The following is a 13593-nucleotide window of genomic DNA, read 5'->3' as shown; positions in this document are numbered from 1 at the left end:
CGTTGGGACGTACGGGGGATGGAACGGCGGGAAATTTGAAAAGTGACATTCACTAAATACACTAAAATCACATAGTATAACATTCCTGTATCAAACCATTTCACATACATTTTGTCCCGAGTGCTTTGTCCGGCGCCCTGCCTGCATTTTTACTGTTCTTTCTGCCTGGAAACTGAGAAACGTCCATGGCGTCCAAAAAGCGTCCCTTTAGGTCAAAATCGGTTTTAGACCGGCTAGAGAACAGCGATAGTAAATCAGAACCACTTGCAGAATTGAGTGATAATGATTCGTGGGGGAAATTCATCATCAGACACTGAAAACGATTTTGCGACTTTGCTCAGTGATGTGTGAACTTGGCGCTATACCGTATTTCACATTTCAGTGTTTTTGGTTTGATTATATTATTGAATTAAATTTATTATTATTATATTATTTTTTATGATTATTTATTAAGTTATAATTTATCATTTCGTGTTTCAAATTTTATCCTACCCGGGATGTTTACTAGACTCTTGTTCAGACAGATTTCAGTGAGATATTCCTAAAAATTACAGGCCTACAATAAAAAAACAACATATTTCCATGCAAAAAAATGTACCGCTTTGAGCACAGAAATATAGACATAATCAGACCGCTAGGGAGGTTAACATAATCCACATGCCAAGCTGGCCAAAACAAACTACTTTCATTAATTGGTGCACCCACTGATAGTGTTGCATAAACTGTATGTAGCACCAGCTACAAACAGTATACAGCTCTTTGTCCTGGCAGTGATACAGGGACTTCCTCTCTGCTGCCAGAACAAGATCAATATGGGCTGAGAGCTTCCCCGTTCACAGGAAGCCCTGTATTTTTATGAATGGATATAAAGGTCCTATTGACTGGGATGGAGATGTGGGAAGATGATGTCACAATCTTCACCTCAGCCAATGAGAGAAAACCTTCTATTCCTTCCGCCATGTTGTCCTCACTGTCTGTACTATTTGATTCTAGGGAAAGCTGCAGATGTGGGTAGATGTGTTCCCCAAGTCTCTGGGATCTCCTGGGCCGCCGTTTAACATCACTCCAAGAAAGGCAAAAAGGTGAGATTTATGGCCTAGTCTTCTATAGTATACCTGTGTGATGGGCAGCACAGTGGCTAAATGGTTAGCACTTCCGCCTGGCAGTACGAGGGTCATTGGTTCGAATCCCAGCCATGGCACCTCCTGCCTAGAGTTTGCATGTTCTCCCTGTGCCTGCGTGGGTTTCTTCTAGGTACTCCGGTTTCCTCCCACACTCCAAAGACATGCTGGTAGGTTAATTGGATCCTGTCTAAATTGGCCCTTGTATATGAATGTGAGTTAGGGACCTTAGATTGTACGCCCCTTGAGGGTTAGGAACTGATGTGAATGTACAATATATACCGTATATACTCGAGTATAAGACGACCCGAATATAAGCCGAGGTACCTAATTTTACCACAAAAAACTGGGAAAAACTATTGACTTGAGTATAAACCCCATCATTAGTATCAGTGGGAGGAATATTGCCCCATCATTGGTGTCAGTGGGAGGAATAGTGTCCCATCATTGGTATCAGTGGGAGGAATAGTGCCCCATCATTGGTATCAGTGGGAGGAATAGTGCCCCGTCATTGGTGTCAGTGGAAGGAATAGTGCCCCATCATTGGTGTCAGTGGGAGGAATAGTGCCCCATCATTGGTGTCAGTGGGAGGAATAGTGCCCCATTATTGGTGTCAGTGGGTGGAATAGTGCCCCATCATTGGTGTCAGTGGGAGGAATAGTGCCCCATCATTGGTGTCAGTGGGAGGAATAGTGCCCCATCATTGGTATCACTGGGAGGAATAGTGCCCCATCGTTGGTGTCAGTGGGAGGAATAATGCCCCATCGTTAGTATCAGTGGGAGGAATAGTGCCCCATCATTGGTGTCAGTGGGAGGAATAGTGCCCCATCATTGGTGTCAGTGGGAGGAATAGTGCCCCATCGTTGGTGTCAGTGGGAGGAATAATGCCCCATCATTAGTATCAGTGACACCAATGATGCGGCACTATTCCTCCCACTGACACCAATGACACTTGCTGACCCCTGTTGCAGTATGGTGGTGCTGCAGCCAGCATATGTGGCTGCAGCAGCACCTCTGCACTGCACACTTACCGGCTTTTCCCTCACTCGATTTTCACGGGTCCGCTCGGCTCCGCCTCCTCGCCCGTGATTGGCCGCCTGTGTCCCTTTCCTGAGCTACAGTTCTGGCGACCAATCACCGGTGAGGAGGCGGAGCCGAGCGGCAGGAGTGAGGGAGTGGCCGGTGTGACGGAAGGAGCAGCGCTTCCTGGATGGATCATCGTGGGAGCCAGGTAAGAGACAGCAGCCCTCTGCCCACCCCTGTACGCGCCCCCCTTGACGGAGCCTCGCGCCCCCCCATCTGCAGACGTTGACTCGAGTATAAGCCGAAGGGGCCGTTTTTCAGCACAAAAAATGTGCTGAAAAACTCGGCTTATACTCGAGAATATACGGTATGTAAATTGACGACACTATATAAGTACCTGAAATAAATAAATAATGTGCTGGAGTCGGGAAACAACATTGTATCTTATGTCTCATGTGACCCAAGTAATCTCAAAGCTGATTGGTGACTAGAGTAGCGATGATGCAGTCGGTGCAATTTCCTGTTGAAATCAATCACAAATTATCTCATGCCTGAGATTGGGAATGTGATTGGTCACGCTGAGATCTTGCAATCTGCAAGTTAAAAATACATTTGGTCAGTGATACTTATTAAACCCAATAATATATGCTTTCCCTTTTGCTAGTTTGCAAAAATGTATTTTAGCTTTATAGGTTGGGAAGGACCTTTGTCAGGTCCTTATACCTCTGTGACCCTATGGGGAAGATTAACTCTCAACATTCTTTAAAGTTGAACTCCAGCCTTCCCTCTCCTGTACAGAAATGGCTTATTTAGATTTCATTGCACACTGTGAGCTTCTCACAATGCGGATTAGAAGCTGCAGAAAGTCACATAGAGCCACCGAATACAACAATAATGGATTTGTCCTCTACTTACTAACATTCCTCTCCGGGCACCATACCATCTCCAATTTAAACACAAAAGGAACACCTCCCACCCATATGGCGCGGGGGTAATTATTGCCGCAAAGAGGTCACACACACGTATACTGTACAGTGTAACCATTATAAGCAGTTGTGAAAAATTGCTGTAAATTAAGAATGCTTTCAGAAATAGAAGTGTTAATAGTTTATTTTTACTAATTAACAAATTGGAAAGTAAATGAACAGAAGAGAAATACAAATCAAATCAATATTTGGTGGGACCACCCTTTGCCTTCAAAACAGCATCAATTCTTCTAGGTAGACTTGCACACAGTTTTTGAAGGAATTTGGCAGGTAGGTTGTTCCAAACATCTTGGAGGACTAAGCACAGATCTTCTGTGGATGTAATCTGCCTCAGATCCTTCTGTCTCTCCATGTCATCCCAGACAGACTCCATGATGTTGAGATCAGGGCTCTGTGGAGGCCAAACCATCCCTTCCAAGACTCCGTGTTCTTTTCACTGAAGCTAGTTCCTAATGACATTGGCTGTATGTTTGGAGTCGTTGCCCTGCTGCAGAATAAATTTGGAGCCAATCTCATGCCTCCCTGATGCTATGGCATGATGGAGAAGTATCTTCCTGTATCTCTCAGCATTGAGGACACCATTGATCCTGACCAAATCTCCAGCTCCATTTGTAGAAATACAGCCCCAGACTTGCAAGAACCTTCACCATGCTTCACTGGTGCGTGCAGACATTCATTATTGTATCGCTCTCCAGACCTTCGGTCAACAAACTGCCTCCTACTACAGCCAAATATGTCAAGTTTTTGACTCTAGAGCACCTGCTGCCATTTTTCTGCCCCCTAGTTCATATGCTTTTGTGCATAGTTGAGCTGCTTAGCCCTGTTTACATGTTGGAGGTATGGATTTTTGTCTGCTGTTTTTCCATGAAGACCACTTCTGGCCAGACTTCTTCAGACAGTAGATGGGTGTACCTGGGTCCCACTGGTTTGTGCCAGTTCTGTGCTGATGACACTTCTGGACTTCTTCCAATGTCAAAAAGTAAGTAAGCATTATTTACTAAAGCTGGAGAGTGCAAAATCAGTTGCACTTCTGCACAGAAACCAATCAGCTTCCAGGTTTTATTGTCAAAGCTTAATAGAACAAGCTGAGGTAAGAAGCTGATTGGCTACCATGCATAGCTGCACCAGATTCTGAGTGCTGCAGTTTTAGTAAATCTCCCCCTATTTCATCTGCTACGTTAAGTTTCCTTGGCTGACCACTGCGTCTACGGTCCTCAACGTTGCTTGTTTCTTTGCCTTTTACAAAAGAGCTTGAACAGCACATTTTGAAATCCCAGTCTGCTATGAAGTCTTTTCCTAGAAGAATCCTTGCTGATGCAGCATTACTACCTTGTGTCATGTTGCTGTGCTCAGTCTTGCCATGGTGTGTGACCTGCAACATGAAAGTGTCTTCCACAACCTCACCTTAGTAGCAGAGTTTGGCTGTTCCTCACCCTGTTGTAAGCTTCCTACACAGCTATTTTTGTTTCAGTTAATGACTGCGTTTCAACCTGCATATGAAATTGATGATCATTAGCACCTGCTTGGTATAAGTGGTTAATCATACACCTGACTCCTGAATCCTACCTGAATCTTACAAATCTCTGACTTTGTGCAAGTGTACATAGTGTGCAAGTGTAAGAATAGATGCTGGTTTTAAGCCAAAGGGTAGGCACACCAAATATTGATTTGATTTAGATTTTGCTTCTGTTTGCACACTCTGCATTCTGAAATATGATTAAAATAAAAAAATGAAATATATATTTTTGAAAACATTCTTTTTTACTTTACAACATTTCTTTACACAAAACTTTTGCACAATACTGTGCTAAAGTTTTTTTTTTATTATACAATTTATTATTCATTTTTTTAAAAGTTTTGGAAGTTTATATATACTCTGTATATGTTTATGACCTCTTCGTGGCACAATTAAAGTGCCATATTTACTCAGGCGCCATATGGATGAAAGGTGTTCCTTTTGAAGTCAGATAGTCTGCTTCATTTTCTGGCTGGAGGATGTCCACCATTATCTAGTCTTTGGCCTGCCCCTTTCATTGTATTTTATTTTATTTATTTCAGGTACTTTTATAGCGCCGTCAATTTACGTGGCGCTTTACATATATATAATGTACATTCACTTCAGTCCCTAACCCTCAAGGGGCGTACAATCTAAGGTCCCTAACTCACATTCATACATACACATACTAGGGACAATTTAGACAGGAGCCAATTCACCTACCAGCATGTCTTTGGAGTGTGGGAGGAAACATGAGTACGCGGAGGAAACCCACGCAGTCACAGGGAGAACATGCAAACTCCAGGCAGGTGGTGCCGTGGCTGGGATTCAAATCCACGACCCTAGTACTGCCAGGCGGAAGTGCTAACCATTTAGCCACTGTGCTGCCCGTATTTCACTTCTCTCAATCAAGGATATTCAGCATCACATGCGGGTGGTCTTCATGCATAAACAACCTGCTTAGGACTGCCTACTCCTCCAGACTGACTGGTGTGCTTTGTATATTTCTTTCAGGTCTGTGCAATAATCCATTGTGAGACTTTGGCTTCCTGTAATAAAGACCGCCCACTGCTGCTCTCTCCCTTTGTGCAGGGTGACTGGTCTCATCTCTGCCCCCTCCTGTAGTTTTCTGCAGGCAGCCTGTAGTGGGTGGAGCCTGTTGGGTCCCTCCCACAGCTCTGCTGTTTACTCAGGCTATGTACAGACCAGCACTAGGCCAACCGAGATGTTGTTGGTGATTTTCACAAAGCGGCACTACAGTGCACTGCAATGAACAGATGTGAATGCAGTCATAAAATTAATAAAAGACGTGTATTTAATTCTTGTCTCTCCTCCAGGTTTTTCTTGCGCTGCATAGTTTGGAACACACGTGATGTCATCCTCGATGATGTCAGCATGACAGGGGAGAAAATGAGCGACATTTATGTGAAGAGGTAAGAGGCCTGTCTACTCCGTATCTAATATAATATATATATATACTCCAGCAGTAGATAACACACACTCATCCTTGTACAGTATATTACATGTTAGATAGAGAGCCTGTTACCAGTAAGAATCACCACCCATTCAACCCACCCATCTCTATTCAGATCATAAAAGTCATGAAGTACTTCTGCTCCAGAACCTCTTATATACAGCTTACTGATCCAGCACTGCTTCCTTCTCCACTCTATGACAAGACACACACTGCCACCTTCTATACAGATTACTGATCCAGCACTGCTTCCTCCTCCACTATCAGACAAGACACACACTGTCACCTTATATACAGATTACTGATCCAGCACTGCTTCCTCCTCCACTCTATGACAAGACACACACTGCCACCTTCTATACAGATTACTGATCCAGCACTGCTTCCTCCTCCACTATCTGACCAGGCATACACTGCCACCTTATATACAGCTTACTGATCCAGCACTGCTTCCTCCTCCACTATCAGACAAGACACACACTGTCACGTTATATAGAGCTTACTAATTCAGCACTGCTTTCTCCTTCATTATCTGACAATACACAGACTTCCACCTTATATACAGATTACTGACCCAAAACTACTTCCTTCTCCAAAATCTGACAATGCACACACTGTCACCTTATATACAGCTTACTGATCCAGTACTGCTTCCTCCTTTATCCAACAAGGCACACACTGTCACTTTATATACAGCTTACTGATCCAGCACTGCTTCCTCCTCCACTATCTGACAAGGCCCACACTGCCACCTTATATACAGATTACTGATCCAGTACTGTTTCCTCCTTCTCTATCTGATAACGCACACACTGTCATTTTATATACAGTTTACTAATCCAGCACTGCTTCCTTCTTCTCTATCTGACAAGGTAAACACTGTCACTTTCTATACAGTTTACTGACCCAGCACTGCTTCCTCCTCCACTATCTGACAAGGCCCACACTGCCACCTTATATACAGCTTACTGATCCAGCACTGCTTTCTGCTTCTATATCTGACAAGGCCCACACTGCCACCTTATATACAGCTTACTGATCCAGCATGGCTTCCTCCTCCACTATCTGACAAGGTGCACACTGTCACTTTATATACAGTTTACTGATCCAGCACTGCTTTCTCCTTATCGATCTGACAATACATACACTGCCACCTTATATACAGATTACTTACCTAGCACTACTTCCTCCTCCAATATCTGACAAGACACACAGGGGTTTATTTACTAAAGCTGGAGAGTCCAAAATCAGACTCCCTTCTGCATAGAAACCAATCAGCTTCTAACCTCAGCTTGTTCAATGAAGCTTTGGCAATGAAACCTGGAAGCTGATTGGTTTCTATGCAGAAGGGAGTCTGATTTTGGACTCTCTAGCTTTAGTAAATAAACCCCACACTGTCACCTTATATACAGCTGACTGGTCTAGCACTGCTTCCTTCTCCAATATCTGACAAAGCACACACTGTCGCCTTATATATAGCCTATTGATCCAGCACTGCCTCTTCCTTCACTATCTGACAAGATACACACCATCACATTATATACTGTTTACAAACCCAACACTGCTTCCTCCTCCACTCTCTGAAAAGTTGCACACTGTCATCTTATATTCAGTGTACTGAACTAACACTGCTTCTTCCTCCACCATCCAACAAAACACACACTGTCATCTTATATACTGTACCACTTACCAATAACATATTTTGTTTCTCCTTTATCACTCTTTAGTCTGTGAGCTTTTATGGGCCAGGCTCACTCTATAATATATCTTTTTACTGTTGTTGATGATTTACTATACAAATGTACATTTGTGGTCAGCTCGGCTTTACAGTATCCCTCCTGCAGAGCCATAAGTATTCCGAGTGGCTTTGACTTCCTCCATATTGAACTGGATTTTATATAACCAGGCAGTGTGTCGTACACATTCTCCCCCATGTAGGTGCTTTGTGAAGCTGGCAGGCATACAAAAAGAAAAGACTTCCTCCCCAGCTAACCATCTCTCTTCTCCTTTCTTCCTTCAGTTGGATGATCGGCCATGAGGAATATAAACAAAAAACAGACGTTCACTACAGGTCTATGGGTGGTGAAGGCAACTTCAACTGGAGGTTTCTCTTCCCATTTGACTATCTCCCAGCCGAACAGGTCTGCTCAGTCTCAAGAAAGGTAAGAGCAGCCCAAAAGTGGGATCATTAAAAGAGGTGTGCAGTGTGTCAGCGGCCAACCCTGGCATCTGCTTCTGGTCGAGGTGTCACATATCACACAGAAAAAATTTTGCACAATGCTAAAAAATTGTTCGGCAGATGAAATAGTCATTGACTTTAATATGTAGGAATATGCACCTCTATGGGTCAATCAAGTCATGATACAAGATGGAAGCAGCTGTCTAAGGGTTCTCATTTTTTATGAATGGAAAAGCAGATCTGTTGTGGCCTAGATTTTTCACTCTCGCGATGGATGGTTTGTGTCAGAATGTTCATGCACAAGAACAAATCTATTCTGTTAGATACCAATGACAAAATAATGGCGTGGAAGCACCAAACTCTAAGGCTATTTTCACACGGGAAGACCAATCCAAAAAATGGACAGGTGGACCTAATCGGATCATCCTTTGCCGTTTATGGAGCGGCGGATGTAAACAGACATGTGTCTGTTTACACCCGGCTGCATCTGATCTAGCGGATTGGATCAGATGACAGACGGATGTAAACAGACAGGTGATCCGTTTATATACGACCACCCATAGAGGACAATGGTCTGTGTCCATGTCCGCTGTACATAAGCGAAGTGGACACTGACCTGTCATCTGCTTGCTCAGCGTGGACCAGTGTGCAGATCCCCCGTTGAGCAGGCGGATCCGCTGGCAGAGTCTGCCAGTGTGAAAGGAGCCTAAGACAGACAGTGGTAGGATGCCACACTACTGGCCATCAAAATGATTGATTTCAGGTGCACAAAGCCATCTCCATAAACACTTGGTTTGATGAGTTTGGTTTGAAGGAACTTGAGTGTGCTCCACAGAGCTCTGACCTCAACCTTGCTGAACACCATTAAAATGAATCTGAATACCGTTTACAAGCCAGATCTCCAAGATCAGTATCTAACCTCACAAATGTTGTTTTGACTGAATGGGCTCTGATCCCCACAGACACACTCCAAAATGTTGTTAAAAGCCTTCATAGAAGAGCGGAGGCCATTATAGCCACAAAGGAGGAGGGGAAGCTCTGTATTAATGCCCATGATTTTGCAATGGGATTTCCAACAAGCCCATATACCTGTGATGGTCAGGTGTTCACAAAGCGTTGGCCATATAGTGTAATCAAGGCCAGGAGTTTCCAGCAGACACCAACGCAATTTTTAAAGTGTTACTAAACCCAAGTCCCTGCATTCACTGTATCTGGTCTCCCACAGTACACACAACATGGAAATGCAATTAGTTTAGTAAATATAAACTTCTAAATACCTTTTCTCATCAGCAGCTAGAGCAGTTGTGTGACTTCTATCAGTGTCTAGCAGAGCACTGGTTAAAGTTTGTAGGAGGAGTTTTCATTCTCCCCTGATTGTTGTATGAGGCTGCATAACTCCTGACCTCTGTCTGAACAGTGTTGATTGGCCCTGTGCTGATCACATGCACCCTCCCAAAAAAAACCCCAAACTCTCTAGCAATACACACCAAACTGAGCATGTGCAGCTTGCCCAAGGCTCTGTTCTGTCAGGAGATGGATTAGGGACAGTATAAGAAGGGAAGGATCAGAGAAAACAGGAGCAAATAGCCTTTTTACGCAATGCGGAGGATTAACCCCTTCGGTTCCACAGTGAATGTAACAAGCCTCCTTTACTGCATATACAGACTGATTTCACTGTTGTGGGTTTAGTAACACTTTAAGTCTCCATTGCCAAAATTTCTGAAAGGCCTCATACAAAACAGTTTGTGCACTACCAATTCATGTACAATGTAGGCAATAAGTAGAGTATAAATCACAGTATACCCAAAAATAAGCAGGTATCCTTTCAAAGTATAAGGTCAGGTGCACCAGGCCAGCTCCATAAAGACATCCATAATCACATGGAGTGTTGGAAGAATGAGAGCTCCCCAACAAGTGGATAAGTCCAGGTTTTTTTATTAAAACACAATGTAAAAGCAGAAAGCCAACGTTTTTCAGGAGTTCACAACCCTTCATCTGTGACTTTTATGCTGACAATAAATTATATCTGTATTGTACTTCAATTTGGATACAGTAAGTGTGAGTTTCTAGTGTAACAGCCTGTGGCACTGTCATTCTTCCAATATTTCCACAGATGTTTCCTGGAACCTCATGGGATATCCCTGTTTACAGAGAGTTGCCTATCAAAAAAAAGTCAAATGTTGGACTACCTATCCTCATCCACTCAAGGGGTTCAGCTCTCCTACTCATTTTGATACATACTCTTCTGGAAAGCCTTCCCAGAAGAATGGAGGATATTATAGCTAAATAGTGTGTGTGGAAAGGGGGGAAGGGACAACTTCATGTTAATATGCATGATTTACCCTAGGTTCACATCTGTGCGGGTGGTGCTGCTGCGGATCCGCACGAAAATCCATGCAGCCGCACCACCTGCACAGACAAATGCGAACCCCTGGGCAGGTGCCATTATTTCTAATGGCTCGCCTTCCACACTGGAAAACGCAACCGTACTGGGAACCGAGGTTCACGTGCGGGCTGCGTTTTCCAAAGTAGTGCAGGGACCTCTTTCCCTGCGTGTCGCGGGCACGGGAGTCCATTCAAATTAATGGGCTCTCGTGCCCGTGCAAAACGTGGCCCGCACGACTGCATAGATGTGAACCAGGGGTCAAGAAGGGGATGTCCAATAATACCTGTTCTTGGCAGCTGTCCTCAATCACTTGGCCATATCGTGCAATAAGGGCTCAGAGTATTCAACTATTCAACAGGTTCCATTTAAATTTTAAGTCTCCATTGGTGGGATTTTAAGATCAACCTTTTTTTTTTTTCTTTTTTATGAAACATAATGTTTATTTAATCATATACCTCCAACAAACTGTTGAACGTGAACAGCATGGCAGGGTGTCAATGCCTCCTTTTGTAAAGTTTTTTAAGGTCAACATATAATGTTCACGTATCTTTCTTCCATCTCCTACAGGAACACTTCTGGAGCTTGGATAAGACTGAAAATAAAATCCCTCCAAACCTCATGTTACAGATATGGGACAATGACAAGTTCTCCTTTGATGACTACCTAGGTGAGAATAATGGAGAGGTGTGCCTTTATTTAACCACTTCAAGTCTGGACACTTGCACCCCCTTGCAGTCCAGGCCAATTTTCAGCTTTCGGTGCTATCACATTTTGAATGACAATTGCGCGGTCATGCAACACTGTACCCGTATGAATTTTTTAGCATTTTTGAGATAGATAAAACTTTATTTTTGAGGTATTTATTAACCACTGAGATTTTTATTTGTTTTGCTATATAAATGAAAGTCCAAAATTTTTGAAAAAAAAGTGTTTTTCTTATTAAAATTTGCAAATAAATAACCTTTCTTCATAAATCTTGGCCATAATTTATTCAGTTATCTTTTTAGTGAAAAAAAAAATAACTCAAACTAGTTTATAACCAAAAATTATAATTTTTTAAAAATTTTTTAACATTTTTACTTTATTTTTTTATATTATTATTTATGTTTTTTTTTTTTAAGATACTGTCACCCTAGCAGTACAGTGTCCCCATAGTGACACTGTACTACTTGTGGGAGTGATGACAATTTTTTTTTTTTACACTGATTGCTTTTACACCCATAAAGGCTGTAAAAGCAAAAATTTCTCCTTCTCTCTGGCTGCATTCCTGCAGCCATTGAGAAATACTGTGTGAGCTGTGATTGGTCACAACTTGTCACATGGTACAAGGCTGCTGTGAATAGCCTTGTGCCATGTGACCTCTCTGATCATTCACAGATTTCATTAGAAGTAAGCAATGATGTCAGGAAGTAACATCTTGCTTACTACTATTCATGTGATCACTGATTGGCCAATCGGTGATCACATGTATCGGAACCTCACACAGAGGTCCCTTACAACGATCGGTGTTCCATTGTGCACCAGATCACAGTGCCGCATGCTTCCAGGCAGCACGCACAGGCTGTGAATGCGGGCGCCGTTTATAAACGGCAACCTGCTCCTGCACTGCTCCTGTCCGTCCGTTTATGTACATGGGCTGGACAGGAAGTGGTTAAACAGATCTCAGCCAAGAGTCATTTATTAAGTTCTCCAAAGTGAGGGGAAATGCCTTATTAGACAGGTGTCACAAGAACAGGTGTCCACATTGGAAGATTTGCCTATGACTTCCTGTTCTGGTATAGATTGCAACATTTTGGATCTCTCATCTTTTCTTGTCCCGATGACCCTGGTCACCAGGACAAATGATATGAATCTTTCCAGTAGGAAAAGACAGCGGTAAACAGCTGGAAAAGGTTCTAACCCTTCCCCACACTATCCAAAGCTAAAATGTTACTTTTAACACTATTACAAATAGAAAGCCATAGAAAAAAAATTCCATTTAAATAAAACCTTCCTGTTTCCATTACATACATTATTTAAAACCCAGTTATGTCATCATTAGGTCTCTATGCAATGCAGGCAGATCATGGCTGGTGGGAGGGGCCAGCAGAGTGCTGTACATAGCATCCTTAAAACATCACAGCACCCTGCCTCAGTACTCCTTCCAAGAGTCATCAGCTCTGATGCAAGCAGTGGGTGGGCTCTTGGGAGCAATTATGCAAATATAAAAACATTTCTAGATGTGTGGGAGGGGCTTATTCTAAAACATTAATTGCTCTTTCAGAAGAGGGCCTATTAAATGTATATTATTTAATCCCTGCTTCTAAATTATTACAAATGATGCCCCAATACTGCTGGCGCTTTTCGAATCCCGTATTTTCTGAATGAATTTGTAATAGTTGTTGTCTATGAATGATTTTTTAGTATTAAAGCGGACCTTCACCCTATAAAACAATTTATTTTCACTTACCTCCTCCCCCCTCCCAAAATTAGATTTTTAACCACTTCCTGTCCGACTGTTGTATCTAAACGGCCGGACGGTGGCAGTGCAGGGTCGGGTGGCCGTTTATATACGTCCTCCCGCTTCCCTGCCTGCCTAGGGAGCGAGCGGTACCGCGATCTGGTGCCCGCTGTGTCCTCCGGACACAGTGGAACACCGATTGTCAGACAGGACCTCTGTGCAAGGTCCCAATCATGTGATCACTGAATGGCCAATCAGTGATCACATGCAGAGTAGTAAGCAAGATGTCTGTGAATGATCACAGAGGTCACATGATACAAGGCTATTCAAAACAGCCCTGTACCATGTGACAAGCTGTGACCAATCACAGCTCACACAGCAGTCCTCAATGGCTGCAAGAATGCAGCCAGGGAGAAGGAGAAATGATTGCTTTTACAGCCTTTATGGGTGTAAAAGCAATCAGTGTAAAAAAAAAAAATCTTCATCACC

The 13593-nt window shown here is 43.1% G+C and overlaps 1 protein-coding gene across 6 annotated transcripts in view; it reads left to right on the top strand.

The window, feature by feature from the left end:
• The window catches only part of DYSF (dysferlin), a 396353-nt gene that overhangs the window by 367501 nt on the left and 15259 nt on the right, over positions 1-13593 (top strand). For all 6 annotated transcript variants that reach the window (XM_089652230.1, XM_089652225.1, XM_089652229.1 and 3 more), the window contains 4 exons: positions 994-1082; positions 5963-6058; positions 8120-8261; positions 11232-11331. In XM_089652230.1, coding sequence (XP_089508356.1) covers positions 994-1082; positions 5963-6058; positions 8120-8261; positions 11232-11331 — 427 coding nt within the window. The remainder of the gene's footprint in view (positions 1-993; positions 1083-5962; positions 6059-8119; positions 8262-11231; positions 11332-13593) is intronic.

This window comes from Staurois parvus, unplaced genomic scaffold (genome assembly GCF_062004578.1).
Source record: "Staurois parvus isolate SC_StPar_1 unplaced genomic scaffold, SC_StPar_1.0 ptg000675l, whole genome shotgun sequence".
NCBI lineage: Eukaryota > Metazoa > Chordata > Amphibia > Anura > Ranidae > Staurois > Staurois parvus.
The sequence above is the reverse complement of the archived record's forward strand: the minus strand, read 5'-3'. Positions and strand labels throughout refer to the sequence as shown.